This window comes from Oncorhynchus kisutch, linkage group LG28 (genome assembly GCF_002021735.2).
Source record: "Oncorhynchus kisutch isolate 150728-3 linkage group LG28, Okis_V2, whole genome shotgun sequence".
NCBI lineage: Eukaryota > Metazoa > Chordata > Actinopteri > Salmoniformes > Salmonidae > Oncorhynchus > Oncorhynchus kisutch.
In genome coordinates, this window is record NC_034201.2 from 35,089,747 (window position 1) to 35,111,624 (window position 21,878).

The 21,878-nt window shown below is 43.6% G+C and overlaps 1 protein-coding gene across 1 annotated transcript; it reads right to left on the reverse strand.

Annotated features, from left to right (window-relative positions):
- Positions 1 to 1,015: 1,015 nt before the first annotated feature.
- On the reverse strand, positions 1,016 to 16,457 carry LOC116358103 (probable E3 ubiquitin-protein ligase DTX2). The gene is made up of 7 exons (XM_031807682.1): positions 16,370 to 16,457; positions 14,402 to 14,575; positions 12,819 to 12,880; positions 11,465 to 11,626; positions 10,056 to 10,217; positions 4,260 to 4,349; positions 1,016 to 3,079 (listed from the first exon to the last, which is right to left on the reverse strand). Exons 1-7 carry the CDS (start codon positions 16,455 to 16,457, stop codon positions 2,813 to 2,815), a joined length of 1,005 nt encoding a protein of 334 aa, XP_031663542.1. The 3' UTR covers positions 1,016 to 2,812.
- Between the last annotated feature and the right edge of the window lie 5,421 nt (positions 16,458 to 21,878).

The following is a 21,878-nucleotide window of genomic DNA, read 5'->3' on the forward strand; positions in this document are numbered from 1 at the left end:
CTCATTTCTGGTATATTTATGTCTTTGATACAATGCTGCCCTCTACAGAAGAAGTAGCACCAAATACTAGTTTCATTTCAGAGAAAACCAGATTCACATAGTTTTGCATGTTCGAAACACAATACCTTCCGCAATAGTGACATATGAGGTTATTCGGGATCACAATACCTAGGGATATGTCATGGTGATCATGTGTGCCCTCTGTTACTAATGCCGCGTTTCAAAATAACTAAGAACTCGGGAAAAATCGAGTTCAAATCATGATGTCCGTGATCTTCAGGTCGGAGCTCTAGAAAGAGGCAGGAGTTCCCGAGTTGGAATACCGATCAAATAAATTTTTCCCAGTCGGAGCTCGTTTTTCCCGAGTTTCCAGTTGTTTTGAACGCGGCATAAACATACTAGGCATCCTACGAATATGTATACTCGCTGTGTCTGATTAATTAACTGTTCCATAACCAGTCTGACTTTAACATGAAAAGTAAGCGGACCAGATGTTGGATGCAAGTGCCGAGTATCGCTATTAGCGAGGCTGCTGTTGACACGCCGATGGTGTCCAGGAGTGACAGCATCTGCGCACCCAAACTAGTGTCTAGGAAGACAGCTTGGCTTTAGCAGGGTCCAGGGTGTCCTCTATCCGGAATTTTGAGTCGGGCCAGATGAAGCAGTTAATTCAAGTTCAGTTGATGGTGAACTAAATAATATATACAAAACGTAAAATGCAAAAGCATGCCCAAAAATAAAAGTATTCAAACAAACATAAGACAGCCCCCCAGGCAGAGGCAACGAGTCCACCTCTCACTGATTGCTTGCCTATCACTCACACCTCTGCGCAATCATCACTTACCAGAACCTGACCCAGTTGCTGCTGGACTCTAGGGATGGGATTTAGAATGTAGCCTTGGCACGAACTCCTTTCCTAACAACTCAAAAAGTAAAATAAATTTTCAATCGATTGCTAAAGAATAAGAACCAACGATACTTCAATTATGCTAATCAATACTACAAACGAGTAAGATGGAATTCATTTATCAGTTCTTTATTGCGGAGAACATTTTCAAAATGCTTGCATACACCTGAATACTGAGTAAAATGTCACCTAACTGGATGTTGGACAGCAGTACTGTGGAATTGAACGATCCAGGTTAATATACCCTAAACATGCCGAAAAAGAAAACTCCAGACTGCTCTTGATGGCTATGCTATTTTGTCCAGATTGTCAGAGAAAGTGAATTGACCTGTGGTAGTCGTTTTTCTGTTTTTAAATATTCTAGTGCAAAGCTGAGGGGGTAGACCTATACTACAATTGAAGTGAAATCTTAGTAGCACTTCCCTTCCTCTTTTTAAGTGAGATCTACTCAAGGTTTTCTAAGGGTGTTTTCACACTTGGTCCCCCCCCCTTCCAGGCAATTCTCCAAAAGGATCTCAGACCCCTCAAGAGAATCAAACAGACCATCAAGAGCTGGTCAAAGTTCAGTTCGCTTGAATTCCACAGCCCAGTTCACTTTTTTAGGGCAATGTGAACACAGCCTGCCCTGGAGCTGGTTAGTTCTAAAAGGACTCGTTGCCATTTAAAAATGTACCTGGCTCAAAGATGAGCCACTTTCGTTGTACCTGTACCTGACCAAAGTTACCTTGCCAACTCCTCAAAACAATGTACGTAGTATAGGGCTCAGGTCAAGAGTCCCTGTAAGCTTTCCAAGATGCACAAACGCTTCCAAAGTTCAACTTTAAGGAGGTCTCCATACTTCTCTGTAGCTCTAAGTGGGTGTGTAGCAAAGCATCAGGGTCTGTATTCATAAAGCATCAGAGTAGGAGGGGTGATCTAGGATGAGTTTTGCCTTATAGAATAAGATTACATAGGCCAGGGAGGACCTGATCAATATCAGCACTGCTACTTTGTGAATACAGGCCCAGCTCAGTCTGCATTAAGCATGAGTGCATTACAAATCCACGTTTCCCATCAAATTAGGTAAAACTAAAAATATTACAAATGGTTAATGCATTTAAATATTTATATTATGCTGAACCAAAGGCAAAGTGAGAAGTTTCTCTTCCATGTTATGCTTCTTAATGAACTGGCATTTACAGACATCTGTTCCTTTACAGTGCTTTCATTACTGACAAATATGAAAATTACCAATTAAACAGTTCTCTCCCCCCTCCCATTATAACACAATCAAGCAGGTACTCACTTTGCTACCATTTTGTATAGTATTTAATGTGTTTGTGTATACAGTGATTTGCCTAAGTAGGCCTACATTGCTTTTCAAGAGAAATATCACTAAAGTATTTGCATAATATACCAATTTGAAAAACAATTACAGATATTAACCTGGTAATTACTATAAGTGTTAATTAAATGCACTGTCAAAACTAAAGTGCTACCGACGTCTGTGTTCCTACGCAAGAGCTGCCACCTTTCATGGAGCATGCCAAGAGGTGCGACACATCAGGCTGCTCCCCCCCAAAAAAAGCACATGACTTTTTTTCAAGAAAAGGGTTGTCTAAAATGGCACCCTATTCCCTATGTAGTGCAGTACTTTTGACCAGAAGCCTGGTCAAAAGTAGTTTACTATATAGGGAACAGGTGACTAAACCAAGAGCTGGTGGAGCGCTACTACAGCAAATAAAGTCCACGACAAACCCCACATTATCAGTAAGTGCAGTATTCTGCACACTGCACTTTGACATATCTGCTTCGCATTGAATATTTAATAAGATTAAAAAAACAAAAAAACATCCAAGTGGGAATGTGAATATGTTCTCTATGTTGAAGTAGTGACATTATGAGGAAACTGATTCAGGGTCAGTTTCACAGTCCAGAGTTTGACGCTCCTCCCTGGCTGGGGCCCTCCTGTTTGACCAGGCAGTCGTCGTTCACCCCCTGGGAGGACAGCTCGGACAGCACATTTTCCAGATAGTTGGGGTCCGGGTAGCCGTGGCCTGACACGTTGGACATCATCTCAGTCTTGTGGTGGATCTCATTCCACACCACCGTGTCGGGCTCGCCCGTGGTGCTAGACGTGCCCACTGTGAAGATGAGGCGCCGCGTCCACGCTACCTTCAGCAGTTCAAGCACCTGATGTGAAATAAAAATGAAATTAGAGATGACATGCTCCACACATTTATGTTTTGGATCTTCCTGAAATCAAATCCATGGAAAGGTCCTTTGGGGAAAGGATATTTGGCATACCTTTGAAGTCTGTATGCAAAACAATTAAGAAATTGATTGAACTGGGACATTTTGGCATTACCTTGGTCTTATTTAAGACACTACAATTACATAGATGCTACAAAGCCAGTCTTGGTGTCATTTGAAACGATAAACATGTGCTCTGAAATATGGGTAGTGTTTAGATTAAGAATAGATCATTAAAAATAAATGTCAAAAGTACCCCTATTGATTGTACATTCTTACAAATTTAATGAGAACTAAAAGATGAACAACTAGAAAATATTGTAATTTGACGATCTCTATAGATATCCAACAGCAAACTTTGCCAAGGTCGCACAACCGGCTGAAGCTATTTGGCAAAAGTGTGAGTTAGCGAATGAAGGTGATTAGGCCCATGTACATTTTACACATCCCAAGAATATGACTTGGTGAAATGGTGCTGCTAGCAATAGACAACAGAATACAGAGAGGAATTTATACAAAGTGAGGATATATTATACCCCTCAAATTGTCAACATATTACTAAGACATTCAGTTATAAAATAAAGAACTTTCCTTTAAGTGAATCGGTATTTTTTAATCTGTTACAGTAGAGGTATGTGCATTTGATTTCACATTGACAGTGAGAGATCAGATATGGAAATTGATTTACTTTGCAAATGTATTGGGATGCATTATCAATATACCCAGCATAACATTTACCTCACTGTACAGTAAATAAGCATTCAATAAATTAAGTCAACAAAACAATTTGGAGTAGCAGATTTGGTTGTAATGAGTAGCAAATCAAATGAATATGGTATTGAGGAATTGGCACACTACATCAAGGAAGACATGTCATTATTAAATCTCTCACTCAGCATTTTTACTGAAACTGCATAATCAGACTTCAGACTTTTTTATCACATACAAGGATTGCGTAAGCAGAGCAGAGTCAGGGGCTATGTTCATTAGAGACCAAATTAAAGAAAGCGGCCTGAAACACAGAGGAACTATGTGGTCTTAAGAAACGCTTCTTTTTGTATTTAATTCTGTTTGCAGAGAGTCTGTCCGTTCTGCTATAGAGGCTGTGTTAGCTGCTTACCTTTCGGCCCTTGTCATTGTCTGGGAGGAAGCAGAAGCGAGGGAAGCCTCTACAGGTGTATGGCTGCCCCGGGTTAGGGTGCTCTGGACCCTGGAGAGAGAAATAATATTTAGTCATTTATCCAGAGCGATTTACAGTCAATGTGCATGCAGTAGCCCCGGGGAGAATAGAGAAACATGAGATTAGAACATTGAGTGATGTTCTAGAGTTTTCCCTATTAACACCATCAACGGTTCCCTTTACCGTGGCAATTGTGATCGAATCAACGCAATAGCCACTTTAAATGCAGCATTTTTATTTATTTATTTTACCTTTATTTAACCAGGTAGGCAAGTTGAGAACAAGTTCTCATTTACAATTGCGACCTGGCCAAGATAAAGCAAAGCAGTTCGACAGATAAAACGACACAGAGTTACACATGGAGTAAAAACAAACATACAGTCAATAATGCAGTATAAACAAGTCTATATACAATGTGAGCAAATGAGGTGAGAAGGGAGGTAAAGGCAAAAAAGGCCAAGATGGCAAAGTAAATACAATATAGCAAGTAAAATACTGGAATGGTAGTTTTGCAATGGAAGAATGTGCAAAGTAGAAATAAAAAAATAATGGGGTGCAAAGGAGCAAAATAAATAAATAAATTAAAATTAAATACAGTTGGGAAAGAGGTAGTTGTTTGGGCTAAATTATAGGTGGGCTATGTACAGGTGCAGTAATCTGTGAGCTGCTCTGACAGTTGGTGCTTAAAGCTAGTGAGGGAGATAAGTGTTTCCAGTTTCAGAGATTTTTGTAGTTCGTTCCAGTCATTGGCAGCAGAGAACTGGAAGGAGAGGCGGCCAAAGAAAGAATTGGTTTTGGGGGTGACTAGAGAGATATACCTGCTGGAGCGTGTGCTACAGGTGGGAGATGCTATGGTGACCAGCGAGCTGAGATAAGGGGGGACTTTACCTAGCAGGGTCTTGTAGATGACATGGAGCCAGTGGGTTTGGCGACGAGTATGAAGCGAGGGCCAGCCAACGAGAGCGTACAGGTCGCAATGGTGGGTAGTATATGGGGCTTTGGTGATAAAACGGATTGCACTGTGATAGACTGCATCCAATTTGTTGAGTAGGGTATTGGAGGCTATTTTGTAAATGACATCGCCAAAGTCGAGGATTGGTAGGATGGTCAGTTTTACAAGGGTATGTTTGGCAGCATGAGTGAAGGATGCTTTGTTGCGAAATAGGAAGCCAATTCTAGATTTAACTTTGGATTGGAGATGTTTGATATGGGTCTGGAAGGAGAGTTTACAATCTAACCAGACACCTAAGTATTTGTAGTTGTCCACGTATTCTAAGTCAGAGCCGTCCAGAGTAGTGATGTTGGACAGGCGGGTAGGTGCAGGCAGCGATCGGTTGAAGAGCATGCATTTAGTTTTACTTGCATTCAAGAGCAATTGGAGGCCACGGAAGGAGAGTTGTATGGCATTGAAGCTTGCCTGGAGGGTTGTTAACACAGTGTCCAGAGAAGGGCCGGAAGTATACAGAATGGTGTCGTCTGCGTAGAGGTGGATCAGGGACTCACCAGCAGCAAGAGCGACCTCATTGATGTATACAGAGAAGAGAGTCGGTCCAAGAATTGAACCCTGTGGCACCCCCATAGAGACTGCCAGAGGTCCGGACAGCAGACCCTCCGATTTGACACACTGAACTCTATCAGAGAAGTAGTTGGTGAACCAGGCGAGGCAATCATTTGAGAAACCAAGGCTGTCGAGTCTGCCGATGAGGATATGGTGATTGACAGAGTCGAAAGCCTTGGCCAGATCAATGAATACGGCTGCACAGTAATGTTTCTTATCGATGGCGGTTAAGATATCGTTTAGGACCTTGAGCGTGGCTGAGGTGCACCCATGACCAGCTCTGAAACCAGATTGCATAGCAGAGAAGGTATGGTGAGATTCGAAATGGTCGGTAATCTGTTTGTTGACTTGGCTTTCGAAGACCTTAGAAAGGCACGGTAGGATAGATATAGGTCTGTAGCAGTTTGGGTCAAGAGTGTCCCCCCCTTTGAAGAGGGGGATGACCGCAGCTGCTTTCCAATCTTTGGGAATCTCAGACGACACGAAAGAGAGGTTGAACAGGCTAGTAATAGGGGTGGCAACAATTTCGGCAGATAATTTTAGAAAGAAAGGGTCCAGATTGTCTAGCCCGGCTGATTTGTAGGGGTCCAGATTTTGCAGCTCTTTCAGAACATCAGCTGAATGGATTTGGGAGAAGGAGAAATGGGGAAGGCTTGGGCGAGTTGCTGTTGGGGGTGCAGTGCTGTTGTCCGGGGTAGGAGTAGCCAGGTGGAAAGCATGGCCAGCCGTAGAAAAATGCTTATTGAAATTCTCAATTATGGTGGATTTATCAGTGGTGACAGTGTTTCCTATCTTCAGTGCAGTGGGCAGCTGGGAGGAGGTGTTCTTATTCTCCATGGACTTTACAGTGTCCCAGAACTTTTTTGAGTTAGTGTTGCAGGAAGCAAATTTCTGCTTGAAAAAGCTAGCCTTGGCTTTTCTAACTGCCTGTGTATAATGATTTCTAGCTTCCCTGAACAGCTGCATATCACGGGGGCTGTTCGATGCTAATGCAGAACGCCATAGGATGTTTTTGTGTTGGTTAAGGGCAGTCAGGTCTGGGGAGAACCAAGGGCTATATCTGTTCCTGGTTCTAAATTTCTTGAATGGGGCATGTTTATTTAGGATGGTTAGGAAGGCATTTTTAAAAAATATCCAGGCATCCTCTACTGACGGGATGAGATCAATATCCTTCCAGGATACCCCGGCCAGGTCGATTAGAAAGGCCTGCTCGCAGAAGTGTTTCAGGGAGCGTTTTACAGTGATGAGTGGCGGTCGTTTGACCGCTGACCCATTACGGATGCAGGCAATGAGGCAGTGATCGCTGAGATCTTGGTTGAAGACAGCAGAGGTGTATTTAGAGGGGAAGTTGGTTAGGATGATATCTATGAGAGTGCCCGTGTTTAAGGTTTTGGGGAGGTACCTGGTAGGTTCATTGATAATTTGTGTGAGATTGAGGGCATCAAGTTTAGATTGTAGGATGGCTGGGGTGTTAAGCATGTTCCAGTTTAGGTCGCCTAGCAGCACGAACTCTGAAGATAGATGGGGGGCAATCAGTTCACATATGGTGTCCAGAGCACAGCTGGGGGCAGAGGGTGGTCTATAGCAGGCGGCAACGGTGAGAGACTTGTTTTTAGAGAGGTGGATTTTTAAAAGTAGAAGTTCAAATTGTTTGGGTACAGACCTGGATAGTAGGACAGAACTCTGCAGGCTATCTTTGCAGTAGATTGCAACACCGCCCCCTTTGGCAGTTCTATCTTGTCTGAAAATGTTGTAGTTTGGAATTAAAATGTCTGAGTTTTTGGTGGTCTTCCTAAGCCAGGATTCAGACACAGCTAGAACATCCGGGTTGGCAGAGTGTGCTAAAGCAGTGAATAGAACAAACTTAGGGAGGAGGCTTCTAATGTTAACATGCATGAAACCAAGGCTATTACGGTTACAGAAGTCGTCAAAAGAGAGCGCCTGGGGAATAGGAGTGGAGCTAGGCACTGCAGGGCCTGGATTCACCTCTACATCGCCAGAGGAACATAGGAGGAGTAGAATAAGGGTACGGCTAAAAGCTATGAGAATTGGTCGTCTAGAACGTCTGGAACATAGAGTAAAAGGAGGTTTCTGGGGGCGATAAAATAGCATCAAGGTATAATGTACAGACAAATGTATGGTAGGATGTGAATACAGTGGAGGTAAACCTAGGTATTGAGTGATGAAGAGAGAGATATTGTCTCTAGAAACATCGTTGAAACCAGGAGATGTCATTGCATGTGTGGGTGGTGGAACTAATAGGTTGGATAAGGTATAGTGAGCAGGACTAGAGGCTCTACAGTGAAATAAGCCAATAAACACTAACCAGAACAGAAATGGACAAGACATATTGACATTAAGGAGAGGCATGCTTAGTCGAGTGATCAAAAGGGTCCGGTGAGTGGAGAGGTTGGTTGGTGATTTAGACAGCTAGCCAGGGCATCGGTAGCAAGCTAGCATAGGATGGAGGTCTGTTGTTAGCTACCTCTTGCGTTCCGTCAGTAGATTAGTGGGGTTCCGTGTGGTAGAGGGGATTAATCCAAATCACACAACAACAACAAAAATAAAAACAATAGATATAGTTATAGAGGCCCAAGAAGAAAACATAATAATAATAATAAAAAAAAAATATATATATATATAAAAAAAATTGTCCGATTGTCTATTCAGATAGCAGCCGGTAAGACAGCTAACGGTTAGCAGGCCGCAGATGGGCGTTCAGGTAACGTCGCGACGGAGGAGCCAGCCGAATAACTCCTTCGGGTAGATAACGTCGGCAGTCCAGTTGTGAAGGCCCGGTGGGGCTCCGCGAAAGCAGTAAAACGGGTCCGGATAGGTGACTGCAGCCCAGGTGTGATTGATGGAACTCAGGAGTGATTGACGGAGCTTGCTAGCTCCGGAATAATTGATGTTTGCTCCGGAATCGACGAAGGCCGATAGTCACACGGATAGCAGCTAGCTAGCTGTGAGATCCGGGTATGAATGTCCAGAGAGCAGTCGAAATCCAGGGACATGGAGAGAAAAAGCCGCGCTGCGCCGTACAGAACTGGCGATAGATTTTCGAGCTAAAGGATAGCTGATGACCACAAACCGTGGTTAGCTGAATACTAACGATTTGCCAGTAAAGGAGCTAACTAGCTTCTGAACTAGCTTCTGGATTAGCTTCTGGCTAGTTTCAGGCTAGCTTCTTGGAGTTTCTGGCTAGCTTCTTGGAGGATTACAGATCTGAGGTAAATAATACTTTTTTATAAATATACATTGGTGAGGCGGGTTGCAGGAGAGTGTTTTGAAGATGAGTTGATGGAAAATAAAAATAAAGTGTATGTGAAAAAGTTGTAAATATATATATATACAGGACACGACAAGACGAGGACAAAAGACATCTGAACTGCTATGCCACCTTGGTTTAGATGCATACCGAAACAAAAACTACACAAGAGATTCTGTTGTAGGCAGAACGCATTGGAGTAAGATTCTATTGCCCACAACTCAGCCCATAATCTACAACCAGTGCGGCATAAACAATAAGAGCTGCAGTGGGCCTATATACAGAAAGACCATTGGCATATATGGATCTGTGCCATTTACTTTGAACTGGACTGTTTATACAGCTGTGGTCGTGAGTATATGCGCTTGTTTTGAGATCAAAGCAAGAGCTGCATGTAGCCACGTATGCATATTTTGCTCATATCCTTTGCTAGTTAGTTATTAGCCCAGTTATAGCTAAATTTGTAGTCAGCAATAGGGGAGTGATTGCTTCCAACAAGAGTACAAAGCATGTAAATTTCTGGACATATTGGAAAAGGGAGTCCGGTAAAGAGCTTTTTTTGTCATAAAGGGGTAGTGTTGTATTTTGAGACCGGCTTGAATAAGCTAAGTAGCCAATAGGCAGAGGGTAGCATAATTTGTGTCATTCGCTGTAATAAGTGGTATGGGAATAATAATGCATTTTATTTTGTAAAGTGGTTTCTTGTGTCAAACACCATAACATTTTCAGTCACCTTGTCTGAAAGACATCTGAATGGTATGGTTTCAGTCAGAAAGAACCTTAGGATAGTGGCAAGCCTCGTTTTTGTTACTGCTTCGGTGGAGCAAAAGCCTGCATGCACACCTGCCCGGACTGAGATATGCCCACCTCAGACTCAGTGTGTTAATGAGTGAGTGGTGTGTGTGTCTACCTGTATCCCAGGGGGAATGCTGTAAATTATCTGGATAGTTCCACAGTCTGGGTGGCCGGGGAGGGACTGTGCGATACTATAGATCTCCATCTTGCCCTTGGGCTGGGTCCCAGTCTTCTCCCCATAGATTGTCTTGCATGACGGGCACTGGAGGCTGCCATCCTGGAAGGAGACAGAATCGCAGATTTTCTTTAAAAATGGTTACACTCAACTGATAAGGTACACCAATCTAGTACCAGGTCTGAACAACCATTTCCTCCAGAACAGCTTGAATTCGTCGTGGCTTTGGCTCTACTAGATATGGCATTCAAATGTTTCACAATTTGTATCAAGGGCCCTAACGTGTGCCAGGAAAACATTACTCATAGCATCACACCACCAGCCTGTACCGTTGACACTAGGCAGGATGGGGCCCATGAACTCTTGCTGCTTATGCCAAATCCTGACTGCCATCAACATGACGGAACAGGAACCGGGATTCATCGGTACAGGCAATGTTTTTCCACTGTTCAGTAGTCCAGTGTTGGTGATCACATGTCCACTGGAGCCGCTTCTTGTTTTTAGCTGGTAGGAGTGCAAACCGTTGTGGTCATCTACTGCAATGGCCCATCCGTGACAAGGACCAACGAGTTGTGCGTTCCGAGATGCCGTTCTGCACACCACTTAGTTGCCTGTTTGTGGACTGCCTGTTAGTTCGCACGATTCTTGCCACTCTCCTTCAACCTCTCTCCTCAACGAGCTGTTTTCACCCACAGGACTGCCGCTGACGGAATGTTTGTCTCACCATTCTTGGTAAACCCTAGACACTGTCGTGCGTGAAAAGCTCAGGAGGCTGGTCGTTTGAGATACTGGAACCAGCACGCCTGACACCAACGATCATACCATGATCAAAGTCGCTTAGGTCACTTGTTTTGCCCATTCTAAAGTTCAACCGAACAGTAACTGAATGCCTCGATGCCTGTCTGCTTTATATAGCAAGCCACAGCCATGTGAGTCACTGTTTGTTGGAGTTCACAATTTTCTTGAATGTGGTGGTGTACCTATTCAACTGGCCACCGAGTGTATAAGAATATCACCCATAAACTAAAATGTTAGCCTGATTTCACCATATGGGATAATGTTTATGATATGTTGTGCGTAACACTTAACTTTTAGCCTGCAGTTATAATGCTTCATTACTGTAACTATTAAGCCTTTTCTTAATTTTTACAAAAAAAATGGTCATTGCTATAAATGAGAACGTGTTCAGTCAACTTAACTGGTAAAATAAATAAAAAGCAAGTACATGCCTTTATAGTTTCTTAAGTCTTACTTTATGTTAATGTCTTTTCAGGACAATATGTGGGCTCAAGACATCAAGCCATTGAATTACATTTGAAAGTCATCATTAGGATCTCTGTGGCGCCCACCTTGGTTCCATTGTTGTACATGGCAAGCATGCAGAGCATGTGCAAGGTGTGTCCACACTTGGTGAACTTTCCCACAGCGCCGGGTGGGATGGATTGTGCTCCCTCGGACGCCACGGCGTAATCCGACGGACACGACAGCCGGTCCATACAGATCATGCAGTCCTAAAACCACAGGGACAATATATTAAAGGTGTGAAAATAGATTTAATTTCTTCCCGTTACACAGAGGTCTGTACACACATTTGCACGGGCAATACATTTATGGTCCTAAAAGTAAAAGATTTGCCATTTAAGAGTTAATTTAAATGTGGCATAAACCAGTCATGTTGTCATCAGTTTGTCAAACAAAGCACTTCAAAAGACTCATGTAGGCTACCTGTGCACATTCATCCACTCAAATAACTCAAGCATCCAAACATTGCACTGTGCAACCTCCATTTGATAAATGGAAAGAGACATGGTTATAAAACATCAAAAAGTGTAGGCCTAATGACATTCAGTGATTGTCATTAAGTCTTCACTTGAAGCCTTAAATGATTGATGCCTCCACTGCTGTCCCTGCTCGCCTCAGTCAGTCATCGCTGCCTTGGCAAAAAATTCTGTGCTCAACAAACCACACCGCATTTTGGAGTCCATTCGCATTTTTTTCACGTGGTAGTAATACATGAGGTTGTAATAGCATCTTAGTTCATTTTCCACCATTTCATTTGCCGAGAATCTGTACCATGTACATGTAATTACATGATAACAAGAATGACAGGATCTGTATATGATATTATATCATGAGTCTATAAATTGAGGTTGGGATGACTTGGTGATATGGGTGGAGTATTGTTTATTTCTATGCAAAACCGCAGTTGGCTTGTTCAAACTACTTTAGAAATAACCTGTGTTCATTTTAGAGCAATCATATTTCTTTCAACTTGCATATTGCACTTTCTCTGCAAAATAAAATGTTTCTTCAATACAAATAAGTGGTTTAGTATAAAAAAAATATAGATTTTTTAAATCACCTGTGTCATATGAATGAGTCATCTTCACAAAATGGTTTCAAAAGATCTGAGATGACCTATACCTGCTTTTGTTTACATATAGTTTATTTCATGCCTACCGTGATTCAGTGTACCAGAACGAGGAAACATGACTGATTCTCCTGCAAGAGCCCTTCTTCCGTGAGTGTTGAGTAAAGAGGGCGGGAGAAGTTTTCCTAGGTACAGATCTAGTGGAAACCTAACCTTAACCATTAGTGGGGAACATGCTAAAATGACCAAAGATAAGCATCTAGGGGCAACTTCACCCCACACCAATAGAAAGAGGCGAGGGAGGAGGGGATCTTTGACATTGAAATGCGTACCTCGTCTTGAGCAGAGGCCACTTCCTCCATGTAGCGGTGAATGACATCCTCTGGTTTCTGGGCTGGGGGGACAGCGGACAATGAACAGGGTTGGAGAGACACCCACCAGACGACAGACAAAACCACACTCAGGCCCTCAATTTACAGACAGGACATACGACAACACAGGAGGGATTAGAATAAGAAATTAAATGAAAAACGTTGTCTTTAGTATTGCTTTTTTAAACCATTTCAGTGGAAACTAGTAGTAGCCTAGTTGTTTTGCAGTTTGCTATTGAACACATTATGTTCACCCCCCCCCCCCCCCCCCCCCCCCAAAATTGCTATTTTATAGCATATAGTTAACACACTGACAATTCACTTTGTTGTATTTTATATTTCTGCAGAAATAACCGACTCATCCTGCAGATGTAGCCTACACACTTCACTGCAGCTCAAACTTTTGGCCGGCTTCGTTGGCAAATCTGTACCATACAAAAGCACTGCTCAAAGATGTAACATGAGTCGACAGATTGAGGTACACAGTATTAATGCATGACAGTTGTGGATGAATGGGAGAGGAGAGGGTTAGACACTTATCCACCAATGTACCAAAAGCACACTCTTCCTTAGTTAGGGGCTGATGTGCCCCAAATGCCACCCTATTCACAACATAGGGCTCTGTTCAAAATCAGTGCCCTATGGGGAATAGGGTGCCATTTGGGATGAAGCTTCATTGTTAGATGATTTGTGAGTATCAGTCTGTTCTGGAACAGCTACAAGGTATGTCTGCAACTCAGCATTGAGTTTAGGGGTTCTGTTTTGAGCTGCAACCTTTGTAACCAAACAGCAAGATTAGGGCCTAGTTCACACCACTGTTAGCTAATGAACACTGTCGACTGCCAAGCAACAATTACAACTCACTGATTTATGGATAGGATAGGAGTGATTGAGTCACAGATTAGAAAATTATTCTTACAGTGAAAGTGAGCATTGGAATGCGATAGAAGAGAGCACACGTAAAAGGAAAAATAAAAAGCTATACAAGCCTGCAGAAAATCTAAACAGTGCCTTTGATTCAGGTTAAGAACACAATATTTGATTTTAAAAGGATAAGTTTGATATTTTTACAATTTATTGATAGAAGGTTCCTTACCCTGAAAGTAGTGTGCACCAGGAGAAAATGTAAATCGATGGTTCAGGTTTCTTTAAACAGCCACGACAAAAAGCTGAAAGTCAATGGGAGTGATAGGGACACCGTGCAATGTCTATGTTTATGTTTGGCAAATCACCTTTAAGTAAAGTCAAACCCAGTAGATTTCAGTTTCCCCCCACCACTCCCATTGATTCTAAGAATTGTGTATTGAATAGTGAGATCCTAAAACTGAGTGCAAATAGGAATTACTGGCTCGGACGTCTCCAAGGTTCCACAAGGCAGGCATTAGTTTTTAACCACAAGGCACATAAATAATATCAACATGCATAACAAGCCAAATATTCTAACTCAAGGATTTGGGATAACAACGATGGAAAGCATTGGATGTGACGAAGCAGAGCTGGATGCAAGCCAATGGGGAGTTGGTGGGGGAAGGTGGCGTAGCTACCTGTCCTGTGCTGCCTCTTTGCCCTCCTAACCGAGCTGCTGCTGTGAGTTTTGGAGCCTGCGGGCCTGCTGGTGCTGCTGGGGGGAGGAGGAACGGAGGAGGAGGGGTGCGGGAGGGGGGCACTCGTGAAGCGCACGCCGAGTCCCACTGCTGACATCAAAATGGAGGCCATGCCTGGAGTGAGAGGCCCCGGGGAGACATGCAGAGGGGGTGGGGTCAGTCAGGGGTAGGAGAAACCAAACAGATGAGACATGGTGGATAAAGCAGTGACTAAGGGGGGGGGGGGGGGGGGGTGACTTACTCATGGACAAGAGGGCATTATATTGGGAAGTTTGGTAGGTGCTTCCAGCTTGGTATGGCTAGATAACGTCAGATTCAGGAATAATAAGTCATCAGGATTTATACAGTAAATAACATGTGTTTGCCTAATAAATGTGGGCTGATATGATAAAGTGCATTTATTGCAGTTCTGTAATTGATTTCCTTTTAAAAAGCGCTATTGTTCGGTTCTGCCTCAATACTACATGTTATTGTGTAATTTTTATATTGGAGTAATTTCATGAAATGTAAAAAAAAATAAAAAAAATATGCCAAAGGAAAATCTTCAGAAACTGTCAAATTAACTTCACATTAGCCCTCCACCAAACATTTCAGCAGAAATGTGTTGCTCACAGATCATGGCTCATCAACCTTTTGAACAGTCACTAACAAAAGAAGCTGAATTGCTGTCAGTATCCATTGCTAGCCTATCTGCTGGCTCAACGGCATAGTCCTCTCAAAAAAAAGTTTTAGCTAGCAGTTTAGCTTTTTACGCTAAGAGATTCTGGACATTCCTAAATAACCAGCAAAAAAAAAAAAAAAAAAAAGTTTGGATGAAACCACCACCACTCTAGGAGTAACGAAAAAAAAAAAGTGATCTGGGCCTCCTGAGTGGCGCAGCGGTCTAAGGCACTGAGGCATCACTACAGACCCGGGTTTGATACCGGGCAGTATCACAACCGGCAGTGATCGGGAGTCCCATAGGCGGGGGGGGGGGGGGGGCTTTACATGACTCATCGCGCTCTAGCAACTCCTGGCAGGCCGGGCGCCTGCAGGCTGACCTAGGTCTTCAGGTGAACAGTGTTTCCTCCGACACATCGCTGCAGCTGGCTTCCGGGTTAGGCGAGCAGGAGTTAAGCAGTTTGGCAGGTCATGTTTCGGAGGACGCATGACTCAAATTTAACCTCCCAAGCCCGTAGGGGAGTTGCTGCGATAAGACAATATCAAAATTGGGGAGAAGGGGGTAAAATACAAAATAAAGTAACCCCTTTTCACTAAACCCCAAACACAAGACTACATTGGAAAACAAACGCCATCGTGGGTGGGCAAATGAACAGAGCAAAACAGGGCCTGGTCTGTGGAGATTATGTACAGCGATAGGCCAGCTGTCCAGAGAGACACAAATTACTTTCCCACCACCTACAGGAGCTATGGTCAATGCCATGAAATCACAAAAAAAGAAATTGTATCGCTGCTTTAATAACTGATAAACAAAAAGGTGTGCCTCTAAAATCTGTCAGGTCTATGAAATAAGCTTACTAAACAACGGTTGCTGAACAGTGCAGTCGAATGTGTAGACCATTTCTGGTGTATCAGCAGTCTTTGTTAAGACTTTAGCTTGCTATAGGCCACACATTTGGCTGAAACAATGTATGCTTACTAATATTGATTTTAGAGTTGTTCTATTTTTGTCAAGTTTTGCCCCTGAACAGACACACTCAGAAGATAACTTGTCAGTGTAGACACGCAACACTCTTTACTGTTACTTTCAAACCAAGGTATAAAATTCATGGAGCAGACAGTTCTGCCATCACCACCAAGAAAAACAATGCTTGATCCAAACCACTACAATTCACATTGATAGTAACTGATAATACAGGTAGTACCACCATGGTGGACATTTGGATTAATTGCTTGGGACTGCTTTACCTGCAAGGGCTGAGCTCACACCGGTGGATCCATTCCGTTGCAGAGGGATGGCGGGGACACTGCAGCAGAGGAAACAGGAAACAGACATTAATGAATCCATACACCATTGCTTCTGCAAACAAGTGAGAAACTGATGTGGTCGGTTCTCTGAAAGTTAACACACTTGATCAGGGGTCTCCAACCTTTTCTACATGAGAGCTACTTAAAATATATACACTACCATTCAAAAGTTTGGGGTCACTTAGAAATGCCCTTGTTTTAGAAATCAAAGCACATTTGACCATTAAAATATCAAATTGATCAGAAATACAGTGTAGACATTGTTACTGTTGTGGGAAACTGACGTTTTTTTATGGAATATCTACAGAGGCCCATTATCAGCAACCATCACTCCTGTGTTCCAATGGTACGTTGTGTTAGCTAATCCATGTTTATCTTTTTTTTTTAAAAAGGCAAATTGATAATTTCATAACCATTTTGAAATTGTCAGCACTGCTGAAAACTGTTGTTCCGATTAAAGAAGCAATAAAACCGGCCTTCTTTAGACTAGTTGAGTATCTGAAAATCGTCAGTCTATTCTTGTTCTGAGAAACGAAAGCTATTCCATGCGAGAAATTGCCAGGGAGCTGAAGATCTCGTACAATGCCGTGTACAACTTAAAATTATAAACTTGGATTAGCTAACACAACAAGCCATTGGAACACAGGAGTGATGGTTGCTGATAATTGGCCTCTATACGCCCATGTAGATATTCCATTAAATAGTAGTTTCCAGCTACAGTCATTTACAACAGTATCAATGTCTATCTACACTGTATTTCTGATCAATTTGATGTTATTTTAAAATGGACAACATTTTTTTGCTTTTATTTCAAAAACAAGAATTAAGGGACCCCAAACTTTTGAACAGTAGTGTACATCCGAGGTGAGGATTTACAGATTTACTCCAGTATACACCTGTGTCACGGCTGGGGTCTGCCCCTATATGTACACCCCATTGCCGCTACAGACGTTCTCTACATCTTTGAGGCACCTCTAGCACCGTGGAGAATTGGAGTGATCCATATAGCTCACATAACCGTGGTTACATACATAAAGGTTATGTTTCACTAGATCCAGAAAATCACATTGTAGGATTATTAATGAATTTATTTGCAAATTATGGTGGAAAATAAGTATTTGGTCACCTACAAACAAGCAAGATTTCTGGCTCACAGACCTGTAACAACTTCTTTAAGAGGCTCCTCTGTCCTCCACTACCTGTATTAATGGCACCTGTTTGAACTTATCAGTATAAAAGACACATGTCCACAACCTCAAACAGTCAGACTCCAAACTCCACTATGGCCAAGACCAAAGAGCTGTCAAAGGACACTAGAAACAAAATTGTAGACCTGCACCAGGCTGGGAAGACTGAATCTGCAATAGGTAAGCAGCTTGGTTTGAAGAAATCAACTGTGGGAGCAATTATTAGGAAATGGAAGACATACAAGACCACTGATAATCACCCTCGATCTGGGGCCCAACGCAAGATCTCACCCCGTGGGGTCAAAATGATCACAAGAACGGTGAGCAAAAATCCCAGAACCACACAGGGGGACCTAGTGAATGACCTGCAGAGAGCTGGGACCAAAGTAACAAAGCCTACCATCAGTAACACACTACACCGCCAGGGACTCAAATCCTGCAGTGTCCCCCTGCTTAAGCCAGTACATGTCCAGGCCCGTCTGAAGTTTGCTAGAGAGCATTTGGATGATCCAGAAGATTGGGAGAATGTCATATGAAACCAAAATATAACTTTTAGGTAAAAACTCAACTCGTCATGTTTGGAGGACAAAGAATGCTGAGTTGCATCCAAAAGAACACCATACCTACTGTGAAGCATGGGGGTGGAAAATCATGCTTTGGGGCTGTTTTCTGCAAAGGGACCAGGACGACTGATCCATGTAAAGGAAAGAATGAATGGGGCCATGTATCGTGAGATTTTGAGTGAAACCTCCTTCCATCAGCAAGGGCATTGAAGATTAAACGTGGCTGGGTCTTTCAGCATGACAATGATCCAAACACACCGCCCGGGCAACGAAGGAATGGCTTCGTAAGAAGCATTAAGGTCCTGGAGTGGCCTAGACAGTCTCCAGATCTCAACCCCATAGAAAATCTTTGGAGGGATTTGAATGTCCGTGTTGCCCAGGAACAGCCCCAAAACATCACTGCTCTAGAGGAGATCTGCATGGAGGAATGGGCCAAAATACCAGCAACAGTGTGTGAAAACCTTGTCTAATGTTTTCTGTAAGTCTTCACCTCTGTCATTGCCAACAAAGGGTATATAACAAAGTATGGAGATAAGCATTTGGTCAACAACAGTTTATTTTCCACCATAATTTGCTAATAAATTCATAAAAAATCCTTCAATGTGATTCTCTGGATTTTTTTTCTCATTTTGGCTGTCATAGTTGAAGTGTACCTGTGATGAAAATGACAGGGCCTCATATTTAAGTGGGAGAATTTGCAATTGGTGGCTGACTAAATACTTTTTTGCCCCACTGTATACCCGTAAGAGATATAGTTGGTTGCTAGAGGGACATGGCCAGCCAGCGGCAAAGTCCTAGCCCGGGATGAAGGGGTGTCCCGGGAAGATGTCCCCGGACGGGGAAGCGACACCCAGGACCGCCGAATCAACCGCAGAGGGAGGTTGCCACATTTACCAGATGGTACATAGCAAAGGTGCAAGATGAAGCCAAGCTGGCCGCAGCACAGATTTCAGCGAGGGGCACTCATCTCAGTAGTGCTGCACCACCTGGGGATGTAGGCTCCATGTCCCATGGTGGCTGCCGCGCACTCGAGAGCATATCCGCTGCCACATTCAGGATGCCAGGTACAGGCACGTAGAGATGCTAGAATGTTCCTGAGCCCAGAGAAGGAGCTCCCGTGTAGCCACCACTATGGGTGTTGTCCCTGGTGAGAACGGACATGTCCTTCACTTGAGATGTACAAGGAAAGACTGAAGGGCCAGCAGTACAGCTCAGAGCTCTAGTGTATAGATGTGCCTGCCGCTCCAAGGGGGTAGTCGACAGCCGACCTGCCCTTGGTCACACCCCCCCAGCCAATCTGGGAGACATCTGTGCTGACCGGCGGCACAATCTCAGAATCTCCACCCCACCTCAGAGTAAGGAATGACATCGCCACCTCAATGCCCTGAGGCACTGCGTGGTCACTCGCAGCTGGTGGTGGCGCTTCGGGTGCAGCCAATGGAGTTGAACCACCATTGAAGAGGCCGGAGATAGAGCAGGCCCAGGGGAATCAGTAATGAGGCCCGCCATCAGCAAGCCCAACAGGAGTTGGCAGGTTAGGGCGGATACCACAGGCACTTGTCGAAAGTGGTCTTGATCGCCTGAACCCTTCTGGTGGACAGGCGTGCTCTCAAGAGGACTGAGGCCAGTTCCATGCCAATGAAGGCCACCCTCTGGGTGTGCGCCAGACAACTCTTGTTGTTTGCAGTAATGCCCAGCCCACCGATGTGGGTCAGGAGCATGTCTGTCTGACAAGACCTGGGTCCTCATCGGGGCACAAATCAGCCAATCGTCCAGGTAATTGACGATCAACAACCCTCAGGATGTGAGAGGTGCAAGGACAGCATCCATGCACTTTGAAAGTGTGGGGTGCCAAAGAGAGAACCATGAATTCGTAAGCCGTCCCTTTGAAAGGGAATCGGAGATACTGCCTATGAGCTGGGTGAACAGGAACATGGAAGTACGCATCCCTCAGGTCCAGGCTTCACAAACCACTGGTCCCTGGCCACGGCCTGCAAAACACAGGCCGGGGACAGCATGTGGAAACCTCAGTACCTTCAAGTACCCATTGAGGTTGCAGAGGGCCAGAATCGTACTACACCACAAAATAAGTGTAGTAGAACCCACCTAGCAGTTCTATTGTCTCGATCTGTGGATGGCACCTTTGTCCAGGAGTGAGGAGATCTCCAGCCGCAGGGTTTTCTTCAGTGGTCCAGCCACTGTGGTGACAAGAAAGCCCCTGAAAGATGGAGGCCCGGCAACAGAATTGGAGTCAGTACCCCTTAAGCATTGTGGACAACACCCATGGGGTAGTCCACACACTCTCCCACTTTTCCTGTGAGATCAGCAGAAGAAGGGGTGTGCCGACCTCTGGCGCCACGTCCCTATGCGGTGACAAGGGCTGTTTCTCCACCACACCTGCTGTGCCCCTCCCCCGCTTTCGTTCCTCAGCATGAGGCGATGGGGCAGGAGGGGGAATCCTCCACTTGGAGAATAGGAACTGTGAGGGATAATTACCAGTACCTCTGCAAAAAAACAGTGAAGACTCATGTGGGAAAAACAGACAGACAAAATAAAATAAAAAACAGCAACCAGGTAATGGATTTGATATGTGTTTTATTTACTTTCATTTGTTTTTAAATTATGCCAACTACAATATTACCTAGCCGGTTTAATATCCAAGCAGAAAACAAAACCAAGCGATTTACCAAGCGATTTTCAGAAAGTTTGTACCTCAAACCATACGGACGTCCAGCGAGAAAATGAAAGAATGTGTCGCAGCCATGGGGTCTAACATGCATACACATAGTGAAACATTACACACGCAGAGGGCCTACCGAAGTTGAGCACATCCAGTGTCAGACGCTTTTCTGTGTGCTTTTTCTCCAAGTTGATTTGGAGTACAATGTGAATGTCACAGTATGTTCATTTTTATGTTAAACATTGCGCCATGCTGCCATCTTTTTTTCCACAAAATGTATTTTAGCGCTCTATGGCATCACGGCTGCATCAAAGCTTTCAACAAAAAGTGCCAGGAAGGTATTCTTGAAAAAAAAAAAAAAAAAGCAATAACTGTCACAAGAATAACATACTAGTATGCACACTTTCTTCCCTGTGCTTTGTTCGTCACAAGGAGTGACAAAGCTTAGCCTACTACTATCAGGGACCGCATGGTAACAACAATGGGAGGAAGTGTGTGACATGCACCAGTTAAAGCAATGTGACCCTTACATCAGCTGGCTTACTGACCGAGCTGGTTTACTATCCACTGCAAAACAATTCTGCGTATTACCACTTCCTCTTTAGAGGACATCAATCACTGTGACATATTGTAACCCCAAACCAATGTGTCAAATAGCTCAACATAAAATTTTAAAACAGAAATAAATCTATTCAAAACAACTTGGTTTAAGTATGCATTTACGCAAACAGTCCAATTCTGATCTTTGCCACTAATTGGCAAATTATCAGAATTGGACTGCCTATTTAGACATCCTCAATGTCAGAGCCCCTAACAGTAGGCTATGTTTAATTAGTGCTCGTCAACCGATCGCTGCCCGCCCTGCACCTGCCCCCGCCCCCGCCCAGCATCACTACTCTGGACGGTTCTGACTTATGAATAGAATATGTGGACAACTTCAAATAAAATTGTCTGGTTAGATTGTAAACTCTCCTTCCAGACTCGCATTAAGCATCTCCAATCCAAAATTAAATATAGAA